We start from the raw sequence: 25,108 nt of genomic DNA, 5'->3' as shown, positions 1-25,108 counted from the left end.
TCCAGTTCCCAAAGGACATGGCCTCGCTCTTGCTGTGATTTACTCCGACCTCCGAGGTCAGTCGAACTTCTTGCAGATGCTCATCAATCTAGACCTCCATGTACACTGAGGCCTTGACCTGTGTATCTGCTGCCTGGGACCGTCACTCATCTTATCCATGCATCCTTCCTGATGGACTTGGCAAACGGTTCAATACAACAAACAAACAAGACAGAGGAGAGTCGACAGCCTTGTCTGACTCGTGATTTGATCGGAAAGCTTTTCAATTCCCACAAGTTGGTTGAAATTGCGCTGCTGATGACGGTGTAGAGCTGTTGCTTTGGAGCTGCAGGTGAAGTAGGCGAACGTGTTCTGGGGTAACACTGTTTTGGGTTTAATTTTCACAGTTCTACAGGTGATGCTTGGAGGCTGCACAATAAAGTCTCTCAGTCTTGTGTAACTGTCCCTGCCCATTATTCACTGCATGAGGTTTCCTAGCTGCTCTGTAGAATGTGTAACTTCTCCACTGACCTGCTGTATACTGTAATAAATCAGAATGTACTCTTACTCCGTCTGCAGTGTTACTGAGATGACAGGTCTCGCAGCACTGTAACAAAAAGCAACATCGTCTCAATCCGAAATAAAACTCAGAAAATGCTGGAAACAGCTTCGGTCAGGCAACATCAGTGGAAGAAAAAATAACGTTTATCATTTCCAGCATGGACTAAAAATTAGAGGCACAGACGTATTCATCCAATCAGGAAAGGGATAGGTAGGTATATGTGTGTGTATATACATATATATATATATATATATATATATTTATATATATTCACATATGCAAAAAATACAAACCAAGAGAGGAATCATGGATAGAGGGATGCAACAGATTATCTCAGTGAAATGACCACATACGCAATAAGAAAGATAGATTTGTATTTATAGAGTGCCTTTTACAAGCTCTAGAAATCTATCTAGCTTCGTCTTAAATCTATTCAGTGACTTGGCCTCCACAGCCTTCTGTGGTAGAGAATTCCACAGGTTCACCACCCTCTGCGTGAAGAAATTTCTCCTAATCTCAGTCCTAAATATCCTATCCCGTATCGTGAAACCGTGACCCATCGTCCTGGACGCCCCAGCCAAGGATAACATCCTCCGTGCATCCAGTCTGTCTAGCCTTGTCTGAATTTTATACGTTCCAATGAAATCCCCTCTCATTCTAAACTCGAGTGAATACAGGCCGAGTCGACCCAATCGCTCCTCATACGACAGTCCTGCCATCCCAGGAATCTGCCTGGTGAACATTTGCTGCACTCCCTCTATGGCAAATATATCCTTTCTTAGGTAAGGAGACCAAAACTGCACACAATACTCCAGGTATGGCCTCACCAATGTCCTGTATAACTGCAGTAAGACATCCTTGCTCCGATACTCAAATCCACTTGCAATGAAGGCCAACATTCCATTTGCCATCCTAACTGATTGTTGCACCAATGATTTCAAAAACTTTATTTCGGTAAAATTTATTGAGTATTTTTATACACAAAAGCTGTGTGTCTATATGCCCGTGTGTTTGTGACTGTATGTGTTTGATTATGTATGAGTGAAATAAAGTATACGTCTTCTGATTACACACCAATGTCACTTCTGTTTTCTTTTCTATGTATTTGAGAGTGAGAAAAGCCACGCGCGAGAGAGAAAGAAATGTGGGGCGGGGGGGGGGGGGGGTGTGGTATGAATGAGAACTGAAGGCTACCGCCAGGGAGAAAGGGTGTAAGAAAGAAAATGATCAGAGGTATAGGAGGTGAGAGATGGAATTAGTCTGAGAGACTTTCTTCACACTATGATCAGAGATATAGAAGTTCAGAGATGGAAATAGTCTGAGGGGCTTTTTTCACATTATGAGGAATTACAAAAGAATGAAGCCAGCTGAAATAATGGTGTTCTGATTCCCCACTTCTTGTCGGTTCTGTTTTATTTCTATCCACTGGAGAAACGTTCTTAAATAGAAAGAGAAAGGGAGAGAAAAAATATGGGCAGCGAGAGGTGTGAGAGAGACAATGATTAGATAGAAGGTCAGAGATAGAATAAGTCAGGGCGTCATTTTTCTTGCTAATTAATTAATCTCAAAAGAAAAACAATTAACCACCTAATTATCTCAGCAGTTAACATCTATGAGACAGAGAAAGGAAGAGATACAGAGACAGAGGAAAGAAACAATGGCAGGCAGGCCGGCTGAAGGTTTATTTCCTCATTCTAATTGCACATATTTCTCAGTAAAACTGTAAGTGGAAGACTGAGAGTAGACGAAGCCAATTAGAGGCAACAGATACGATGGGGTGGGAGGAAGGGCGGGGAAAAAGAAACAAATCAAGAGCGAGGGTACGACCCGCCCCAGGAGAGAAGTGCACAGTGATGGGGATAATAAAGGTATTGTGAGTGACGGTGAAGCAAATTGACACACAATACAATGATTGGGTTAGAATTTCGAAGGAATCGTGAAGGCAACGAAAGTGCCACAGGAAGGAGAGGGGGCAGTCTGCAGGTGAAGGGGCAGAGAAGGGGGTTGAAAGAGATTGACAGATCTTTACACTTTCTCCATAACCCGACCCCGGATGCAGCCTGCAGCCGTTCCTGGTTCCTTTCACCGTCAGATCACGTCATACCACCCATCAACTCCCACCTGAAGGGAGAAGAGGAAAGAAAACATGACGGGGAAAGGAGCAAGAATGAAAAGACAAGGAGAATAAAGCAGAAAGGAAGAGAAAGAGTGAAGTGGAAAAAAGAACAGAGCAAATGGAAGTAAAATTGCAAACCGAAGACAGCAGAGACAAGTACTGACTTACCACATGTATCCCAAGGGAGACAGACCAGAAATAATATACAGTGAAAGTGTTACTGGTCCATCTCATGTGATATTACACACGGGGAATAGATAGCAAGTGTAGATCTCAGATCAAAGGATGGGTGAGGTTTATAGAGTGAGGGATACTTGGACCAGCGCATGCAGAGGTCATTCAATCTCCAATATGAAGCCATATATTTGTTTTAATTGTTACATAACACATTGAGTTTATATTATTATTTATGGTTAAAAATATGTTAAAACTTACAGCAAATTAGGAAGCAGAGATGCAAAGTTGATTGGAGATGAGAAATTCCTCTGCTGCGCAGACTGAGGATTTGGTCGAGGAGAAACTGAGGGGCCGCAGTGACATCACTGGCGAGATGGTGCCATTACAGCGTGTACAGGAAGTATCTGCCGATATAATGTTCATATATTAATACATGCATACAAATATACGAATTAAGAGCATGATTACGCCATTAGACCCCTTGAGCCTGCTCTGCCATTTGTTAACATCACGGCTGATCTCCGTGTGACCTCAACCCTATTTTCCCGTCTACCTGCTGCATCCTTTGCCTCCCTTGTTAATCAGGAATCTATCTAACTCAGCCTTAAAAATATTCAATGACCCTGCCGCCACCGCTCTCTGTGAAAGGGAGTTCCACACACTCACGACCCTCTGAGGGAAAAAAATGTCCTCATCTCCGTCTAAGATGGGAAAGCCCTTATTTTTAAACTGTGGCCCCTAGTTCTATTCTCTCCCACAAAGGGAAAAATCCTCTCAGCATCTACCCCTTCTAGTCCCCTCAGGATCATATATGTTTCAATAAGATCACCTCTCATTCTTCTAAACTCCAGTGTATACAGGCCCAACTTGTCCAACCTTTCCTCATAAGATAACCCCCTCATCCCAGGAATCAGTCGAGTGAAAACTTCTCTGAACCGCCTACAAAGCAATTATATCCTTTCTTGATTTGCTCCTCCCAGAAAACCATCTCGACCTCCATTCGCGCCAGGCTTGTTTTTATTGGTTGTAAGAATGTATAGTTTTGGGGTTCAGCAGAATAGTCCCAGTGGAATCAATCTATTGTGGCATGGACCAGTGATGTCCAATACGGTAGCCACTAGTATCGTGTGGCTAATTGGATATAGGTATAGATAATTTCAATTGAGATTGTAATTAAAAAAAAACATTAATAGGCAGTTTTTGGGCAAGTGATCTCAATACTCATATTGGTTTGACATATGCATGTGGACTTTAACATTTTTGTGTGTTGCTGCTAAAATGATAAGATGGAAAGCAGAGTATGCGAGTGTTTTTGATCATTGTGAGTGCTTTACTTCCTTGTTTACCGAATGGTGGTAGATGATTGCAATGAAATATACACGTGAAGTATATTTATCTCCACTTGTGTGTGTGTGTGTGTGTGTGTGCGTAAGTTGTGCTTGGAGCTGTGACTTTACGACAAGTTTCTTGTTGTGAGGAAAACTGTTACAGTGAAAGAATCAAATTAAAAAACAGAAACTACTGGAAACATTCAGTTCCTAAAGTTCCTCATCCCTGGAATCACCCCAGTAAATCTTTCCATCAAAAGCTGTTCTCTGGCAGACTGTCTACACAATCGCGGGGTGTCCTATCGCACACTATCTCACCCGATCAATTACAGAATTCAATGCTCTCTGATAAAAAAAAACTAGGGGTGAAATTAATCTTCGGCAGTAGTGCAAAATGAGCGACAGTGCAAAATGGGCAATAGTACAAAATGAGCGATAGTGTAAAATAAGCGATAGCGCATCAGCAGCCCGTTTTGTTGTTGGCCCGATTTTCCGAACAATTGACTTCAATGGATAAGGAAATCGGGCGGATTGTGGAAGGGACTGCTGATTCTTTAACGCCTGTTTTGCTCTGCTGACGGAGACCAATTGATACCCTAATGTTGACGAAGCTTTCCACAGCTCATGTCTGGATCTGCTGTGGACCAATTTATACCCCAATGTTCACGAAGCTTTCCACAGATCATGTCTGGGTCTGCTGGAGACTCATTGGGGTGGACTGTGACTATTTGCGATCGTGTAAAACAGGTTACAGCGAATCCACAGCCGGTTTTACATTTCTCCCCATTTATATTTCCATTAAGTTCAATCAAATAAAAACTGGAGCGATGTGAAAGGGACTGTCGATCCACTCAAACCCGTTTTACACTATCGCAGAATGTTACAATCTAACCCAATAAGGGCGATCGATTTCTATAATTAATCACCAACTCCATAAACATTGTATCGAAATGGATGGACTTCGATCATTTTTTATCCAGCAATTCTTATGTGCTTAATTTCTCCCTTCCGTCGTGATATTTATATACATTTCATATTTTATCTCAAATTTCACACCCCGACACCCAGATATTCCACAATCTGCTCCCTGAGGTGATTTTTATATTTAAGTCTTTGTTTATCCCCAATATTTGTCCCTTTCTTCATGTTTCCCTAACTCCCTCCAATCGTGATTTTGATGAGTAAATCTGTACTCTCACTTTCAGACCCTATCTCCGTATTTTCCTTGTGTCCCTGGAGAATTTATGGTTAGATTTCCATAAATTCGTAAGAACGGGATATGACGCTCGACTCATCGATCGACAGTTCCGACGGGCCACAGCGAAAAATCGCATAGACCTCCTCAGGAGACTAACACGGGACGCAACCAACAGAGTACCCTTCGTCGTCCAGTACTTTCCCGGAGCGGAGAAACTACGTCATGTTCTTCGCAGCCTTCAACATGTCATCGATGACGACGAACACCTCGCTATGGCCATCCCCACACCTCCACTACTCGCCTTCAAACAGCCACCCAACCTCAAACAGACCATCGTTCGCAGCAAATTACCCAACTTTCAGGAGAACAGCGTCCACGACGCCACACAACCCTGCCATGGCAACCTCTGCAAGACATGCCAGATCATCGACACAGATACCACCATCACACGAGAGGACACCACGCACCAGGTACATGGTTCATACTCCTGTGACTCATACGTTGCAGGAAAGGATGCCCCAGAGCATGGTACATCGGCGAGACCATGCAGACACTGTGACAACGGATGAACGGACACCGCACAACAATCGTCAGACAGGAGGGTTCCCTCCCAGTCGGGGAACACTTCAGCAGTCAAGGACATTCAGCCACCGATCTTCAGGTAAGCGTTCTCCAAGGCGGCCTTCGAGACACACGACAACGCAAAATCGTCGAGCAGAAATTGATAGCCAAGTTCCGCACCCATGAGGACGGCCTCAACCGGGATCTTGGGTTCATGTCACGCTATATGTAACCTCACCAGCGAAAAAAAGTTATCTGTTTTTAATACAACTGGACATTCTCTCTCTCTCTGCCTTTCGGGTCTCTTTCTCTCTCTGTCTTTGTGATCTGACCTATTGTGCATTCAGTATACAGGGATGTAATGTTTTCCGTGGCTAACCTGTCTGAACATCAACGACACCTTTGATTGCTGTGATCGTCTCCCAGCCGAGGTGTGATGGGGCGCAGTTGGAAAGATTATCTGCAATCACCAGGCATTGTTCTCTGACTATATATGCTATGCGTTTTTAGAACCCTTCAATCACCTGACGAAGGAGGAAAGCTCCGAAAGCTTGTGATTTAAAATAAAACTGTTGGACTTTAACCTGGTGTTGTGCAAGTCCTTCCATTTACTAATTTATTCGCTCTCTTCTTCCTGAAGTGATTTTCATACTTAATGCCTGTTCATTCCTAAATTCATTCCCTCTCTGCAGGTTATTTACTTTTTTCCTTCATTTGGTAATTTATGTCGTTCCTTAGTTTCAAATCTTTTCTCCGTGTTTTGTCTTTCTCCATCCTGAGGAGATCTACCTGACATTTAAATCTCTGTACCCATGTGCAGAATAGTGTAAAATATAACATGAAAGATATGTTAAGCATATAAAAGTCAGTATTAATGTATTACGAGAATGTATTCTGTCTGATAGAGGCTACATTTAGTTTAGTTTAGGTCGTTAGGATTCCGCAGGGGAAGCACTTGGCCCGCAGCCTCGTAGGTCACGGCACCTCAGGTGCACATTCAGGTACTTTTTAAATGAGTTGAGGGTTTATGCCTCTAACACCCTCTCAGGCAGTGAGTTCCAGATCCCTACCACCCTCTGGGTGATATTTTTTTCATCAGCTCCCTTTAATCCTTCTCCCAATCACATTAAATCTATGCCCCCTGGTTATTGACCTCCTTGCTAAGGGAAATATGCCCTTCCTATCCACTCTATCTAGGACCTTCATAATTGTGTCCACCTCAATTATATCACTCCTCAGCCTCCTCTGTTCCAAAGAAAACAACCCCAGCCTATCCAAACTTTCATCACAGCTAAAATTCTCCAGTCCTGGCAACATCCTCGTAAATCTCCTCTGTACTCTCTCGAGTGCAATTGCATCCCTCCTCTAATGTGGTGACCAGAACTGTACACAGTACTCAAGCTGTGGCCTAACCAGTGTTTTATACAGTTGCATCAGAACCACCCTCTTATATTCTATGCCTCGGCTAATAAAGGAAAGTATTCCATATGCGTTCTAAACCACCTTGTCTACATGTCCTGATACTTTAAGGGAACTGTGGACATGTACTCCAAGGTCCCTCACTTCCTCTACACCTTTCAGTATCCTCGCATTTATTTATTTATTTTCGATTGGGACATCCCTTGCCTTGTTTGCACTCCCCAAATGCATTACCTCACACTTCTTCGGATTGAATTCCATTTGCCATGTTACTGCCCATCTGACCAGTCCATTGATATCTTCCTGCAGTCTACAGCTTCTCTCCTCACTATCAACCACACGGCCAATTGTTGTATTATTCGCAAACTTCTTAATCATGTGCCATATATTTAATTCCAAGTTATTAATATATATCACAAAAAGCAAGGGGCCGAGTACTGAGCCCTGTGGAACCCCACTGGAAACAGCCTTCCAAGCACAAAAACACCCGTCGACAATTACCCTTTTCTTCATGCCACTGAGCCAATTTTGGGTCCAACTTGCCACTTTCCCTTGGATCCCATGGGCTTGTACTTTTTTGACCTGTCTGCCATGTGGGACCTTGTCAAAAGCCTTGCTAAAATCCATGTAGACTACATCAAATGCAGTATTCTCAATGACCCTTGTTACTGCCTCAAAAAATTCAATCAGGTTAGTCAGACACAACCTCCCCGTAACAAATTCATGCTTACTGTCTTTGATTATTCCGTGCTTTCTAAGTGACGGTTGATCCTGTCCTTAAGAATCGATACCAATAATTTGCCCACCACCGAGGTTAGACTGACTGATCTGTAATTACTCGGTCTATCCCTCGTTCCCTTTTTAAACAATGGTACAACGTTAGCAGTCCTCCAATGCTCCGGCACCACTCCTGTATCCAATGAACATTGGAAAATGATGGTCAGAGCCTCCGTTATTTCCTCCTTGCTTCTCTTAACAGCCTGAGATACATTTCATCCGGGCCTCGCGAAATATCTACTTTAGTGGTAAAGAACTGAAAAACAGGGACTCAATATAAACACTTGCAACATTCTGAATTTTAATCGAGCTAACAATGCTAATCGAATGTTAATCGAGCTCAGGCATACAAAGGGGATAAGCTGGAAAGGGACGGAGCCAGCAGCATCAGCAAAGGAGCATAAATACTTTTACAGAGGCAGTACCGTGAAAGCTAAAAAACTACTGGAGATTGTAGCAGTGGAAAGGGGGCAGAACCTTCCTCTTTCTCCTTTATTTCATCACAGACTCATTTATCCGATTTATCTCAGGGCAATTTTCAATTTCTGATACTTGCTAGTTAACTACATTCTGCACTCATTCAAAACCTCCCTTGCTTCTTTTAATAGCCTGTGATACATTTCATTCTGTCCTGGTGATTTATCTACTTTCAAAGATGTTAATCCTCTTAATACTTCCTCTCTCACTGTGTTTATCCCCTCCAATATTTCACACTCCTCCTCCTTAACTGCAATGTCTGCATCGTCCCTCTCTTTTGTGAAGACAGACGCAAAGTATTCATTCAGAACCATACCAACATCTTCAGCCTCCACACGTAGGTTACCTTTTTGGTGTCTAATAGGCCCTAATCGTTCCTTTGTTATCCACTTGTTCTTCATGTATTTACAAACAATCTTTGGCTTTTCCTTGATTTTACTTGCCAATATTTGTTCATACCATCTCTTTGCTTTCCGAATTTCTTTTCCTTTAATTTCACCCCTGCACTTTTTATACTCCTCCAGGCTTTCTGTAGTATTGAGTTCTCGGTGTCAAAGGGGATAAGCTGGAAAGGGACGGAAAGCTGGAAAGTTTTCCTTTTCTGCCTTATCTTACCCTTAATGGTCCTTCACATCCAGGGGACTCCAAATTTGGCAGCCCCAAGGTTTTTCTTTGTGGGAACATGTTTACTCTGCACCTCTTGAATCTTCCCCTTGAATGCCTCCAACTTGGTGTTCCTGTTAAATCACTGTTGCACTACAGTTAAAGATACGAACTGATTGAGGATGGCACTTTTTGTTTTTTAACATAAAGACAGCAGTGCAGTGAGGGAATTAATCACCAAACGTGAACTTCTGCAAAAAAAATGGATTAACAGTTGATTATTTCCGTGTAATGCTTACGGATATGGAAAGGCCAGACATTCAGAGGAAAGGTCAAAATAGTCATTTTGTGTAGATTATGTAATTCTAGCTTCTATTAAATAAATCAGACTAAAATTGGACTCAATCTGAATGTAGTTCTGATCTGGGATTTGCTTTATTACTCCATTATTCATATTTTATTTAATCTGAAACAATAACAGTATTTGTAACAGTGACACAGCAGGAGAGTGCTGCGGGACCGTGTCTAGTTTAGTAACACTGCAGAAGGATTAAGAGTACATCGTGATTTATTACATAGTAAAGCAGATCACTGGGGAAGTTACACATGGTGCAGATTTCGGAGAAAAGGGGTGATTAGTGACTTCACACTTTAATTTGGGGAAATGCTTTTTTAATCTCCAAATGATTTAATTTTACATTTAACTTAATGGGCTCTTTTTCCAGAAGAAACTTCAGGCAAAACCTTGGATTTATAAAGAAAAATATAATTTATTATTAATACACTAGAAAAATTGACATTAGAATTTAAACAACATCTTGGGTTTGTACCCGATTTAGTATTGCTTTAACAACAATAAAACACACGTATTGGATAGCCAAATGTATAAAAGTTTGCGAATCAAATGTTTATCTTACGCAAACGCCATAACGAAAGTTATATCGTCATGTTTGGCTCAAGCTTGCCGAGAAGATTCCAGGTATTGTGATGGATACCGTTGGAGTGCAGCGCGGCTTTCTCTTGTAGCCAGGTTATTTGTTTCACAGGCAATCTGTAAACCTACATCGAGCCATCATGCTGGGAGATAGCGAGCAGTCAGAAAGAATACAGGTGAGGTGGTGCTGCCAGAAAGCGAAAGGCAAGGTTGGAGCTGTTGTGGTGGATCTGTGTCTCTCCCCACTCAACTTCTGCCCAGCTTTTAAACACCTCTTTAACACAGAACCACAAGTCTGGGACGGTGACTTGTCAACAATAGGTTCCTACAGATACAACCCACGATTGATTGACACTTCACTTGTTTTCTCTCAGTTTCCACAAAGTAACCAAATTATGTCGGCAGGTGTTCAAACGACGTTTAGCCCTCCTGGAATCGTTGTTTTTGATCCATGTTCTGCTATGTGATCTTTTACAATGTGCCGTTAACAATCCTTTTAGCAGTCCTTCCATCTTTAAAGACTCGTTTTTCTTCAGATATGTTGAAGCCGATTTCCTCTCAAGCTTTGGTTCATCAGATGAATTTTTACTGCACAGAACAGCTGGGAAACTCTTGCAGTAAGTAATGGTCAGGGTCAGATACACAAGACTGAATGATTTCATTGTGCAGCCTCCAGACGTCACTTATAGAACTGTTAAAAATTAATCTAAATGAGTGTTACCCCAGAACAAACATTAACTTGCCTGCTTCATCTGCTGATGTTCTGCTGGTCAGCACTCTCACACATTCCAAGCTAATTACACAGTTTGTTTGGTTATTTAATGCTCTCTGAGTTCTTTTCTCTCTCCTTTCTCCATCCTCCTGTCGCTCTATATATTTGTCCATCTTTCATTGTTTCTGTTCTCCGTGTATATCGTTTATCTCTGTTTATTTTCTGTGTGTTTTTCTATCATGCTATTTCCACTTCTACTTTCATTTCTGACTCTCTGCCCGAGTTTATGTCTCTATCTTTTTTCTAACTGTTACTGTTCACTTTTTTCAATGCGTCTCTCTGTCTGTATGTCGGTGCCTGACTTCTCTCTCTACCTTCTTTTCAATCTGCCTACCTGTCCCTCTCACTCGGTTTCTCTCTCTCTCTGAATTCATCCAACTTATCATGTTTCAACCTCTGCCTCCGTATCCTTCTCTCTCTCTTTCTGTTTGCCTCTCTCTATCTCTGTCTTTGTTTCCCTCTGTGGATCTACTTTCCCTATTCTTTCTCTCTATCTGTTTCTTCCTCCTTCCCTTTTCATCTGCCTTTGTTTCATTCTGTATCTTTCTCACCCTCTCCTGCTCTGCTTCTGTCTGCTTCTTTCTTTCTGTTTCTAGTTGAATTTTCTGTCTCTTATTTGCATCTGTTCCTGTATTTCATTCCATTTCATTCAATCTCTGTTTTAATCTTTGTATTTCTCCCCCTCTCTCCTGTTTTCTATTTTTCTCTCTGCTTTATAGTTCTTTTTCTCGCTTTCTTGTCCTGTCTTATTATCTCTGAAACTCTACTGCTCTGCCTCTCGCTCAGTCTCGAGTAATTTTGAATTGATATCTTCTGTCTATTTACCTCTCCGCTTCTATCACTTTGTAATGCTTTGTCAGTGTCTGTCTCTCTCATTCCTTCCATGTCTGCTTCCTATCGCTCTCCTATATATATAGATGTATATATATATATATATATATATATATATATATATAAATAACTGCTTTATTTGTCTCTTTCTCTTTCCTTCATAACTGTCTATTTGTCTCCGTGTAACTCTGTCTCTGTCCCTCTTTGTTCCAATCTCTCTCAAACACTCACACTCCCTCCCCTTTATGTGAATCTGTCTTAATTTTCTGTTCCTGTTCGCTCTCCTTGTCTTCCTATTCTTATTTTTGTGTCTATCCATATCACTTCTTTTCTCTGACCCACTTTCTACCTTCTCTCTGTCTCCTCACTTCTTCGTTTTTCATTTTTTCCTTTTTCCTGACTACCTCCGTTTGTTTCTCCGTCTATATCTCTTGCTATCTTTAGGTCGTTCTAGTTGTCTCCCAGGTTTTTTCTCTATCTTTACCTTTCCCCTCACCAGTCCCTGTCTATTATATTGCATTACGCTCCTGTTCATTTCTATCTCTCTCTTCCCTGATCTCTCGCTTTCTATCTCTATATCTGTTTCTGACTTTAACTCTGCCATTCTCTCACTGTGCCTTTCTGCTCTGTTTTAATTAGTATGTTTCTCTCCCTGTGTAACTCCCTGTGTCTACACATTTTCATGCCTCTCTCCCTCTATTTTCTTTCTCTTTCACTCTCGCTCACACAGACAAACACATACACAAAAACACACACAAGCACAGATATAAACACTCACTCTCCACAAGCAGCAGCGAATATCTGAGGGGGTAATGCTACACAATGTAGTTACATGATAGTGGCAGACATCAGGAGGACATAGACAGACTGGTGAAATGGGCAGACATATGGCAGATGAAATTTAACCCAGAGAAATGCGAAGTGATGCATTTTGGATATCAGAAGGAGGAGAGGCAATATGAACCAAATGGTACAATTTTAAAGTGTGTGCAGGAACAGAGAGTCCTGGGGGTGTAAGTTCTCAATTCTTTGAAGGTGGCAGGAATAATTGATAAAGCTCACAAAAAAGCGTACGGATTCCCTGGCTTGATAGATAGTGACAAAGTGTGCAAAAGCAAGGAATTTAAGCTGAAGCTTTACAAATCATTGATTATGCCTCAGCTGGTGTATTGAGCCCAATTCTGGGCACCATTGTTTAGGGGGGATGTCAAGGCCTTGGAGAGGGTGCACAGGAGATTTACTAGAATGGTGCCAGAGGTGAGGGACTTCATTCATGTGAAGAGACTAGAGAAACTGTGAATGTTCTCTGTAAAGCAGAGAAGGTTAAGTGGAGGTTAAACAGAACTGTTCAAAACTATCTCCACTCTCAGTCCCCTACTCCATGTTATTCTACGTCTGCCCCATCAGGTAATTTTTCTATTCAAGTCCTTGTTTATTCCCGTATGTGCCCCTTTCTTCATGTTTTCCCTCACGCTCTGCGATCGTGATATTGCTGTTTAAATCCGTATCCCCACTTTCAGACCCTATCGTCATGTTCTTCCTTGTGGCCCTCTAGAAGACATTTTTAGATTCAAATCTTTGATGATTCCCAGTATCATATTCTTCTATTAATTTATTTGGTTTATTTGTCCTGAGGTGAATCTCATACTTAATCTAAGTTCAATCCTAATTTCATTCCCAGTCTCCTTCTTGAAGTGTCCGTGACCAGTTCCAGGCCCTCTCCGTATGTTATTTCCTTGTTTCCTTCCTTTGGTGATTTATGTCATTAAATTTATGTTTGTTCCCCACTTTCAGAACGTCTGTCCATGTTTCCTCACTCTCCTTCCTGAGGATTTATATCTTATATTTAAACCTCTGTTAACCATGTTTAGCATAATGTGTATAATATTAGAAAGATAAGGTAAGAATACAAAAGTCGGTATTAATGTATTATGAAGATGTATTCTGTGTGTTAGAGGCTACACGTGGTTTAGATTAGTTCGTTAGGATTCCACAGAGGAAGGTAAAGTAGGAAAAGGTGTCTGTAAATGCAATTTAATGAAGTATCAAAGGGATTGTGTAAATATTGTAGCCAGTTTGGAGACAACATGTCTTACGTTTCAGCTGTTTTAATTCCATTAAAGTGTGACGTTTATAACCAAGAAAAACTGCCTCATCTTTTACAATAACAAAACGTACAATCTAGTCTGAGCTTATTATGGTGAGAGACTCGGAGAGAGTTCATTTGCTGATCCTGTTCAGTCACTTTTGCTCTACAGTTAAAGGTACAAACTGAGTGAAAACTGGCACTGGCTGGTGTTTAACACAAAGACAGCGATGCAGTGAGGGAATTGAACAACAAAAAATGAATTAACATTTGCTTATTTCGATGTAATGCTTAAGGAGAAGAAAAGAGCAGAGGGAAGGTCAAATTAGTTGTTTTCTGTAGAGAATGTAATTATCGCTTCCATTTCATTAATCAGAGTAAAAATGGACTCAATCCGAATGTAGTTTTGATACGGGATTCCATTAATTTCTTCATAATTCATATTTTTGTTTATTCTTAAACAGTAACAGTATTTGTAACATTAACAGAGCAGGATAGTGCTGCGGGACACTGTACAGTTCAGTAACATAGCAGAAGGGGTAAGAGTACATTGTGATTTATTACAGAATCCAGTGGGTCACTGGGAAGGTGCTGAGTAATTTTACACTTTAATTTGGGCATTGTCCTTTTATCTCCACAAGGTTTCATTTTACATTTAAATTAATGGATTTTTTCCGAAACAAACTTCAGGCACAAACCATGGCTTTAAAAAGAAAACAATCAATTATTATCAAAACACTAGAAAAAAATTGACGTTGGAATTTAAACAACATCTTGGGTTTATGCCCGATTTAGAACAATAAAACAACACATTCTGAATTCCCAAAATGCATGACCGCATGGAAATCAAATGTGTATATTGGACAAACCCCATAACGAAAGTTATATCCTTATGGTTGGCTCAAGCTTGCCGGGAAGTTTCCAGGTATTTTGATGGATACCGTTGCAGTGCAGCGTGGCTTTCCCTTGTAACCAGGTCATCTGCTTTACAGGCAATCTGTAAACCTGCGTTGAGGCATCAGGCTGGGAGGTAGCGAGCAGTCAGGAAGATTCCAGGTGAGGTGGTGCTGCCAGGAAGCGAAAGGTGAGGTTTCAGCAGTCGTGGTGGATCTGTGTCCCTCCCAGTTCAACTTCTGCCAGCGTTTAAACATCTTTATAACCTAGAACCATCCCTCTGGGGCGGTGGCTTTTGAACTCTAGGTTCCGACAAACACAACCCACGATTGATTGACACATCATTTGTTTTTTTCTCGAAAACGCGTTAAGTCAGCAGATGTTCAAACCATCTCGAGCCCTCCTTAATCGTTCTTGTTGCTTTGGTGATCTATCCTCTGTTGTGTCATTTTTTGCAATGTTTCATTAACAATCCCTTCAACAGTCCTTCCACCTTTTAAAAGTCCGTTTCCTTCAGACATGCTGAAGCCGATTTAGTATCAGGATTTTGTTTATCAGACGATTTATTGCCGGATAGGGCAGCTGGGCAACTCCTACAGTAATTAATAGGCAGGGTCAGGGACACAAGACTGAGTGACTTTTTTGTGCAGCCTTCAGGCAGCACCGTCAGAACTGTCAAAATTAAATCTAAAAGAATGTTACGCCAGACCAAACATGAATTGTCTGGCCTGCTCCATCAGCTGTTGTTCTGTTTGTCAGCACTCTCACACACTCCAGGATAATTACAGTCTGTTTGGTTACTTAATGCTTTCTGTGTTCTATTCTCACTCCTGTCTCTACCCTTCTGTCACTTCATATGTTTCTCCATCATATAGTAGATAAAGGAGATCCAGTGGATGTAGTATATTTGAATTTTTGAGGTTGTTAGACGAGGTAAGGTCTCATGGATTTGGAGGATAGGGGATTGGTTAAGGAACCAAAAACAGAGAGTAGGGATAAACGGGCCAATCTCAGCTTGGCAGGCTGTAACTAATGCTATTTACAATCTATATTAATGATTTAGGTGAAGGGACCGAGTGCAATTTATCCAAGTTTGCTGACAATACACAGCTAGGTGTGAGAGTAAGTTGTGTGGAGTACATAAAGAGTCTGCAAAGATAGGTTAAGTGAGTGGGGAAGGAGGTGACAAGTGTAGTATAATGTGGGGAAATGTGAAGTTATTTACTTTGGTGGGAAGACTAGAAAAATGGATTATTTTTTAAAATGGTGAGAAACTTTAAATGGTTTACTAGATTAATTCCAGGGATGAGAGGGTTGTCCTATGAAGAGAGGTTGAGTACAATGGGCCTAAACTCTCTGGAATTTAGAAGAATGAGAGGTGATCTCATTGAAACATATAAGATTATGAGGGGGCTTGACAGGGTAGATGCTGAGAGATTGTTTCCACTGGCTGGTGAGTCTAGAACTAAGGGACATAGTCGCAGGATAAGGGGTCGGCCATTCAAGACTGAGATGAGGAGGAATTTCTTCACGCAAAGGGTTGTGAAGCTTTGGCATTCTCTACCACAGAGGGCTGTGGATGTTGAGCAGTTGAGTATATTCAAGGCTGAGATCAATAGATTTTTGGACTCCAGGGGAATCAAGGGATATGGGGATCGGGCGGGAAAGTGGAACTGAGTTCGAAGATCAGCCATGAGCTGATTGAATTGTGGAGCAGGCTCAAGGGGCCGTATGGCCTACTCCTGCTCCTATTTCTCTTGTTATTAAACCCAGCCCAGAATAAGCAGGGCTCAAGGAAGTTCTTATCATTCATTGTGTCTGTTCTCCAATTATATCATTTATCTTTGTTTATTTTCTGTGTGTTTTTCTATCTTGTTATTTTCACTTCTACTTTAATTTCTCTGTCTCTATCGCTGTTTATGTCTCTGTCTTTCTCGATTTGTAACTCATTTATTTTTACTCAGCGCCTCTTTCTCTCTGTATGTCGCTGCCTGTCTTCTCCCTCTGCCATCACTGGCCTTTTCGCATCAGCCTCCCTGTCCCTCTTGCTCGTTATTTCTCCCTCTCTGACTTCATCCATCTTCTTGTCTTTCCACCTCTTTCTCCGTATCCTTCTCTCCCTTTCTGTTTGTCCCTGTCTAACTCTGTCTTTCTTTTTCTTTGTGTATCTACTGGTCCCTTTCCTTTCTATCCGTTTCTTTCTTCCTCCTTCCCTTTTCATCTGTGTTTGTTTCATTCTGTTTGTTTCTCAATCTCCCCAGCTCTCTTTCTGTCTAACTATTGGTCACTGTTTTTAATTGATTGATCTATCTCTTCTTTGCATTTGTTTCTGTATTGTATTCCATTTATTTCACTCTCCCTTTCAATCTTTGTATTTCTCCCCCTCTCTCCTGTTGTCTATTTTCTCCCTGCTTTCAATTCCACTTTCTCTCTTTCTCTTATCGTCTTTTGATGCCTGACACTCTCCTGTTTTGCCTCTCTCTCAGTCGGGAGTTATTTTGAATTGATTTTTTCTGTCTATTTACCTCTCCGCTTCCATCACTTTTGTAATTCTTTGTCAATGCCTCTCTCTCGTTCCATTCATGTCTGCGTTCTCTCACTCTCGTCCTGTGTGAGTGTAAATATATAGCTGGAGAAAAATAAAGAGAGAAAATATATATATATAAATATATACTGTCTTTATTTCTCTCTGTCTCCGGATGACACTGTCTCTAACCCTCTTTGTTTTTTCGCTCCCTCACGCACGCTCCCTCCCTTTAATGTGAATCTGTCTTAATTTTCTGCGCTTTTTTAATTGTTACATTTCCTTTGTGTTCTCTCTCCGTGTCTTTCTTGTTATTTTTAGAATTGTCTCTCTCCATATTACTTCTCTCCTCTGGCCCACTTTATGCCTTCTGCCTGTATCTTCACTTCTTCCCTTTCCCTTTCTGTATTTTCTTCTGACTGTCTCTGTTTGTTTCTCTGTTTATAACTCGATCTGTTTTGATGACTTTCCAGTGGTCCCTCGCGTTTTTTCGCTGTCTTTGCCTTTCTTGTCCTCAGTCACGGTCTATTATTTTGCATTTTCCTAACTCTTCCTTTAAATCTCTATCTTCCCTGATCTTTCTCACTCTCTCTCGCTCTCTCTCTCTCTCTATCTCTCTATCTGTTTCTAACATTGACTCTGTCATTTTCTCATTCACCCTTTCTGTCTGCCTGTATTGTTTTGTCTCCTTATGTAACTCTGCCTCCTCTTTTCCATGTCTTTCTATCTTTCTTTCTCTGTCTCCCTCCCTCTCTCTCTCACACACACACGCATACACACGTACTCTCCTGAAGCAGCAGTGTATATTCCACAGGTATAGTTCTGCAAAATGTAGCTGCAGGATAGGAGCAGAATTCAGGAGGACATAAATAGACTGGTGAAATGGGCAGAACAATGGCAGATGAAATTTAACACAGAGAAGTGTGAAGTGACACATTTTGGTGGGAAGAATGCGCAGAGGCAATAAAAACGAAATGGTACAATTTTAAAGGGTGCGCAGGAACAGAACGACCTGGGGGTTCAGGTACACAAATCTTTGAAGGTGGCTGAACAGATTGATAAGGCTCATAAAAAGCGTACGGGATCCTTGGCTTGACACTTGTCGCACAACTTGTAAAAGCAAGGAAATTAAGGCAAACCTTCATAAATCAGGGGTTAGGCCTCTGCTGGAGCATTGTGTCCAATTCTGGGCACCACACTTTAGGAAGGATGTCAAGGCCTTGGAGAGGGTGCCGAGGATATTTACTCGCATGATTCCAGGGATGAGGGATTTCAGTTATGTGGAGAGGCTGGAATAGCTAGGATTGTTCTCCTTTGAGCAAAGGAACCTAAGGGGAGATTTAATACAGCTGTTCAAAATTATGAGGTGTTTTGATATACTAAATAAGAAGAAACTCTTTCCACTGGCAGGATGGTCAGTAACCAGAGGACACAGATTTAAGATTATTGGCAAAAGGATCGGACGGGGTATGAGGAAACATTTCTTAATGCAGCGAATTGAAATGATCTGGAATACACTGCCTCAAAGGGCGGTGGAAGCATATTCAATAGTAACTTTCAAAGGGGAATTGGATAAATAGTTGAAGGAGAGAACATTACAGGGCTATGGGGAAAGGGCAGAGGGGGAAAGGGACTAATTCGGAAAGCTCTTTGAAAGAGCTGGCACAGGCATGACGGGCCAAATGGCCTCTTTCTGTGCTGTAAGATTCTAGGATTCTATGTTTGTGATTACCATGGGAGTAATGTTCGACAGCAGGAGATCAGGAACATTCATTTCCATAAGGCAAGTGAATGATTTGGTCACGGAAAATTTAGGGAAAGAATTATAGAAGTGGAATTCTATATCGGGGGAATGTAACAGTGAATATACTTGGAAGAGTATGCACAACCTGCAACTCTCCATTTCTCTTTTGGTCTCCGTCTACGCCCTTCTGATTTTCTCTCTCTCTCTCTCTCTTTCTCGTACTTCATTTTCCTCTCTCGGTTTATATCTTTCTTTCTCTCCCACCTCTCTCACTATCTCTCTGTTTATCGCTCTTTCTCTCGCTCTCATTCTGGATCTCTTTGCCTCTGCTTTTCTCTTTTTGTTTCACTGTCGCATTGTCTCCCTATTTCCTTCCATTTCTCTCGGTATATGTGCGTGTGTCTGTTTCTCTCTCTGCTCTCTCTCTCTCCCTCCGTGTCTCTCTCTCTCTTTTCTGTCTCTGTCTGTGTGTCTCTCTCACTCTGTCTATCTATCTATCACTTTCTCTCTCCCCTGTCTCTCTCTTTCCTCGTCTACCTCTCTCTCTTGCCCATGTCTATCTGTCTGTTTCTTTCCCTCTGTCAGTCTATCTCTCTCTGTCTCACTCTCTCCCTCTGTCTGTCGCTCTCTCTCCATCTCTCAATATGTTTATCCGTCTTTCTCCGTTTGTCTGTCTTTCTCTCTCTTTCTCTTCCTCTACCTATCTGTCTGTCTCTCCCTCAGTCTGTCTGTATCTCCCCTTCTGACTCTCTCCCTGTGTCCCTCTCTCCATTTATGCGAACTGCATCCATTCTGATCAGGCCCACAGCAGCTACTTTCATTGGCAGGTTTGCCCATTTTTCAGGGCGACCATTTAGTTGAAGTCCAGCTGAGCTCTTTTTCGCTTTTTGAGCAACAATTCAGGTGTGGTTTGCAGAGCAAATCCCGCCTCAATAGGTCAGATTATCAATAAAATTTAATATCAGAATCTGATTTAAGATCATTTCCTGGCTCTGTGCTACTAATGTAAAATATACTTTCCGTCCCCTGGGAAGTGTAGGAGATGGAGGATGAAATGAGATTTAGTTCCAGTGCTTCAAACCCTTCAGCTCTTTCTATAATTTCACTAATTTAGCGACTAGATTGATTGGGTATTTCACCGCGTTCTTCAGCTCTTCTCTGAATTTAGACTGGGTCAGGACATAAATACACGTGTTTGTGCAGGAACTGAGAAGCTGCAGTATCTTTGATGTGTGTTCTGTGATATAAACAGGGTCAGTGTTGGAGGAATAATACCGAGTGCCTGCAATTCGCACATAAATGTAAAATACAACCTGTGTCATCCATAACAGTATAAAACTGCCCGATATACTAAAGAGTAAAATGATGGATTTCTTTCGGTTCTCCATCTCTGGGTCCTTGTGATTCTCTCCATTGCTGCTTCCCCGGAGTCCCTTGCGGACTCGACTGGCCACTAAAATACGCCTGACCGTCAGAACATTGAGCAGCAAAATCAGAAAGAATGGGATAAAAGGGGTTAAAATGAGGTGAAACATGTCAAATGAGAACCATACGGAGGAAGTACGGAAGCTCGATTTAATCTCACAATACCAGGGAACATTACCAATTATATATTGAGGTTCATATACAAAGTACCAGGGGACACTCACTGAAGTGCCCAACAAACTCACTGTTCCCTGAACCACAACCGCCATTTTCTCGGTGCAATATTTAGTTTTCAGCTTCTCACAGCAAATGGCCACAAATCGATCAAAGGTGAAAGCGACTGTGAACCAAACAGAAACCACAGCGGTTGCAGCACTCAAGAAGATAATAAAACTACAGACAGGAGTAATATCCAGGAAAGAAGGTGGGAAATAAATCGGACCAAACCCCCTCAATATCACATCAGTGGTAACAACCAGGAGATCAGTCACTGCCATTCCCACCAGGTAGCGACTGATACATTTGGAGAGACCGCACTTTCCTCGGGACAGGATCACAATCGCCACCAAGTTAACTGTAAGAGAGAGAAAAGGAAGCACAGAATTTACTGATCAGACCTGGAGCCAGAGCAGCAGTTGGAGAGGAACTGGGGTTAAATTTCCAGCTTTTTTACTGCACCGAATGATGGAAAGTGATTCATTGACCTGGGCAGCGCTTTTGGGCAGAAATATATTTTTAAACACAGTGATCAATAATAAATTGGGAGATCGATTCAGAAAGTGAATGAAATGAGCCCCGGATCCACTGGAAGGGATGAGTATGGCCGTGCTGCCGGTGGGGAAAGGAGAAGGGATTTTACCGTGCTGGAATACAGCGGATTAAAGCTGCGTTTGGTCTCCAGACGGACGGGAAATGGATCGAAGGATCAGGCAAATGAGGGGACAGAGGGAGGTGCAGGTGCTTTGTTGCTTTGTGATAATAGAGCCGACAGTGTTTGGCACTAAACCTGGAGAGGCAGCTGGAGACTGAACCAATGAGTGAGATTGAGAGGCAGACAAGGAAAAGGAAAAGGACATGTAGGAGCTGGAAGGGAGTCAGGAGCAGATGGTTTGTGAAAGTGGATCAACTGAAACAAGGGATGAGGAGACTGAGGATTCCAATCAATGGGAGGAGGGGCTGGGGTTCACTGGGAGAGACTGCAGCAGAGTGTTAGAGGAAATCTAATCCATAGGTCCCAATAACACAATCCAAATAATACACTCAACAGTTTATTCCTGTGGTTATTGGTGTCAGGGAACGTGTGATTGGTATAAAATATGTTCAATTAAAATTAAACTGTAAAGTATTAATTAATGCAATCCTCGTGGTTTAGTAAATTCATCTGAGCTTTAAACACAATAACCGAATAATTCATTACGATCAAGAAATTACCGTTTCTATTCTTTAAGTAAACCTTAATTATGTTTAGCTTTAAGTCGGAAAACAAGGAACATTTACAAAAACAGACTGAGGACCTGACAGGGATATAAACACGAGGAGCGAGTCCCACAACAAAAACACACCCCATCTGATCACATCAGAATAACACCTTCAAGTCATATTTTCTATGTTTAATCACACTGGACGTCTCAGCAGTTCATTCTGATGAATTATTCTCACTATACCTCTTACTTTCCCCCTCAGTCGCTCTCTCTATCACTCACTCTACTCTCTCAAATCCATTTTCGTATCCGATTAAATCCTATCATCCTGCGCCTGCATTCTGTTCACCAGCCCCGTGTTCCACAGATCCTACTCTCAGCGTCAGTTTCTGAAGCCTCTGTGGAATAGTTCAATATTTCTACAGATCATTCATGTCTCCACCTGTTCACCTACACTGTTTACTTCATCTGCAAATCATGGAATATACAGAATCAAATGCCTCTTGCAGACAGATCTCACAATATTTGAGATTCCTTCTCCTGTAATTATAAAGTAAAGCGATAGATGGCGGGATTGTTCAATGAACAAAACACCAACATTATCCTTGTAATCTACAGATAAACAGAAGGACTCCTGCTTCCAACAGATGCGGTGCAAGCTGATACAACATGATATCAAAATGTTTCATTTTACAATGAAATCCAGTGACAGTCTGTGAATTCATCCACAGTGAAGCAGAGAAGGAGATGTGAAAGAGTCAGCAACAAACTCTGTTCAGTAGCCTGATATTTGGAGCGGCGTCAGATACACACTTAATGGAATAATATTTCATAACATTGATAACCAATAAATACATTGAAATTCCAGTTAAACTGAAGCATATGATTGCGGAGGCAGGACATTACGTTGTCTCCTTGTAATACTGAGACCGTGAGCTGCCTCATTATCAATCACTTGCATGAAAACATATTACAGGACATCTTTAGATGCAAAACATGTAAGTGTAATCAGCTCCTGATGGTGTGATGGCAGTTCTTAGCCCAGACACCTGAATCCAATATATTCAGTACAGTGAATAATCCAGTAACAATGCCAGGTTTGGATCTACAAAGGTCACTACAGATAAAATGTAAATCCTACGATACTTAACGTTTAGAAGCTAAAGAGATACCATTATTCAACAACACAATAAGTGCAGGGAGCAATCCAGTAACAATGCCAGGGTTGAACCTTAAAAGGTCAGTACAGATATAATGTAACTCCTACAAGACCGAAATGTTAGAAGTTAAAGAGATGCCATTATTCAACAGTATCTCAAGTAGATCGTATAGTCCAGCAACATTGTCAGGGTTGGGTATACAAAGTCATTACAAGGCTTCTACAAGATCGAAAGAGCAGAGACTTAACACATTCCATCATTCAATCGATAGATCAGAACAGGCGACTGTGTAGAAGAAGCAGGGAGGAAATATAATTCCCAGGTACAGCAGTATAGTTAACATTGATTTGCATTAACAGCTGGAGATAACGGCTTACCCAAAACTCCAACGGCTGCAAGAGCAGGATAGTAAATGCGTCGTATCTGATAGATTACTGAATAATGCATTTCTGTGAGAAGCACTGACTTCTGTTGGCCTGGAAATCACAGCTTCGGTCAGGACTCTGAGCTGCTCCATTCCAACTAGCCATGATTTATACAGGGGTAATTCTCCACTGACACGGTTATGCTCCTGATCATTGCTGTTAGCTACAGTCACTTGAACAAACACATTACATCAGCAGCTTTTACTCCATTGGAAAAATGTGGTCCATAAAACACAAACATCTCAAAGTCAGATCTCTCTCGGGAATAAAGTTAAAATCTGTTCTCATACAGGACTAAACCAACAATAATGAACGGGTTCATATACAGTAACCATGTCATTGTATTGACCATGTTTACTCCAGGCGATTCATTTATAATTTATACCGATTTCTCCGCAGTGTGGAATGAATCCAGGGACACAAACAGACCCGTTTCACTCTGTTTCTGCAGTTTCACAGTTAAAATATTAATTTTGAGTCTCTGACACGAGGGCAGTTAAAGGGCAGGGTGAGGATTACAGCCTAGAAATGACAGTAGGTGATATTAGGGGACGGACACTGAACGTGCCCAATTGACATTCCTCTCTCTGCTTATTTTACTGAAAATGTTTACCCATTTATTCTACATTTGTTAATTGTTCCAGTAGAATTGGCCCCGTGTCACACCGAGTTGAGCTCATGACCCGATTTGACCTCCATCACAAAGGCTCCGCGATTTGCTCACCCGCCTCCATTTCTTCCTCAGCCCATTGCCATTGAAACCCTCATCAATGCCTCTGTCCCCTCCAGACTCAATTCCTTCAATGCACTCTTGGCCGGCCACCCAGCTATAAATGTGATCTTGTCCGAAACACTGTTGTCTGTGTCCAAACAATATCAAGTACTGCTCGGCCTCACTGACCTCAAATCCCAGTAACATATCACTTAACTTAAAAATCTCATCCTTGGGTTTTAATCACTCCATGGCCCACCCCTCCCCAACTCCACACCGACAGGAAACCCACCTGTGACCTCCTAATTCACCGGGCACTGGCTCGTTTGGTGGGACTACCCTAGCTTGGTCCCACTCACCTATCTGTTCATAGCCAGGAGAAGCTTCTTTTCCCAACATAAGAACATAGGAACATAATAACATAAGAAATAGGAGCAGGAGTCGGCCAATCGGCCCCTCGAGCCTGCTCCGCCATTCAATAAGATCATGGCTGGTCTGATCCTAACCTCAAATCTAAATTCATGTCCAATTTCCTGCCCGCTCCCCGTAACCCCTAATTCCCTTTACTTCGAGGAAACTCTCTATTTCTGTTTTAAATTTATTTTATGAAGTAGCTTCCACAGCTTCCTGGGGCTGCAAATTCCACAGACCTACTGCCCTCTGAGTGAAGAAGGTTCTCCTCATCTCAGTTTTGAAAGAGCAGCCCCTTATTCTAAGATTATGCACCCTAGTTCGAGTTTCAACCATTCTTTGAAACATCCTTACCGCATCCACCTGATCAAGCCCCTTCACAATCTTATATGTTTCAATAAGATCGCCTCTCATTCTTCTGAACTCCAATGAGTAGAGTCCCAATCTACTCAACCTCTCCTCATATGTCCGCCCCCTCATCCCCGGGATTAACCGAGTGAACCTTCTTTGTACTGCCTCGAGAGCAAGTATGTCTTTTCTTAAGTATGGACACCAAAACTGTATGCAGTATT

General features: G+C 41.8%; 1 protein-coding gene across 1 annotated transcript; it reads right to left on the bottom strand.

Moving 5' to 3' along the window:
- Nucleotides 1-20,076: 20,076 nt before the first annotated feature.
- Nucleotides 20,077-23,435, bottom strand: LOC137300262 (probable G-protein coupled receptor 139). Its single transcript, XM_067969396.1, has 2 exons — nt 23,366-23,435; nt 20,077-20,981 (listed from the first exon to the last, which is right to left on the bottom strand). Exons 1-2 carry the CDS (start codon nt 23,433-23,435, stop codon nt 20,077-20,079), a joined length of 975 nt encoding a protein of 324 aa, XP_067825497.1.
- Nucleotides 23,436-25,108: the final 1,673 nt, after the last annotated feature.

Source organism: Heptranchias perlo, chromosome 2, assembly GCF_035084215.1.
Source record: "Heptranchias perlo isolate sHepPer1 chromosome 2, sHepPer1.hap1, whole genome shotgun sequence".
Taxonomy (NCBI): Eukaryota; Metazoa; Chordata; class Chondrichthyes; order Hexanchiformes; family Hexanchidae; genus Heptranchias; species Heptranchias perlo.
Note: the sequence above shows the minus strand (reverse complement) of the source record. Positions and strands in the feature narration are given on the sequence as shown.

What these genes read in the sequence shown, in the direction of transcription:
- LOC137300262 (XM_067969396.1), bottom strand. Translation starts at nt 23,435, where the DNA reads ATGCATTATTCAGTAATCTATCAGATACGACGCATTTACTATCCTGCT. An exon ending in TGCAGCCGTTGGAGTTTTGG is followed by an intron (nt 20,982 to 23,365) that starts GTAAGCCGTTAT and finishes TCTCTCTTACAG; the next exon opens with TTAACTTGGTGGCGATTGTG.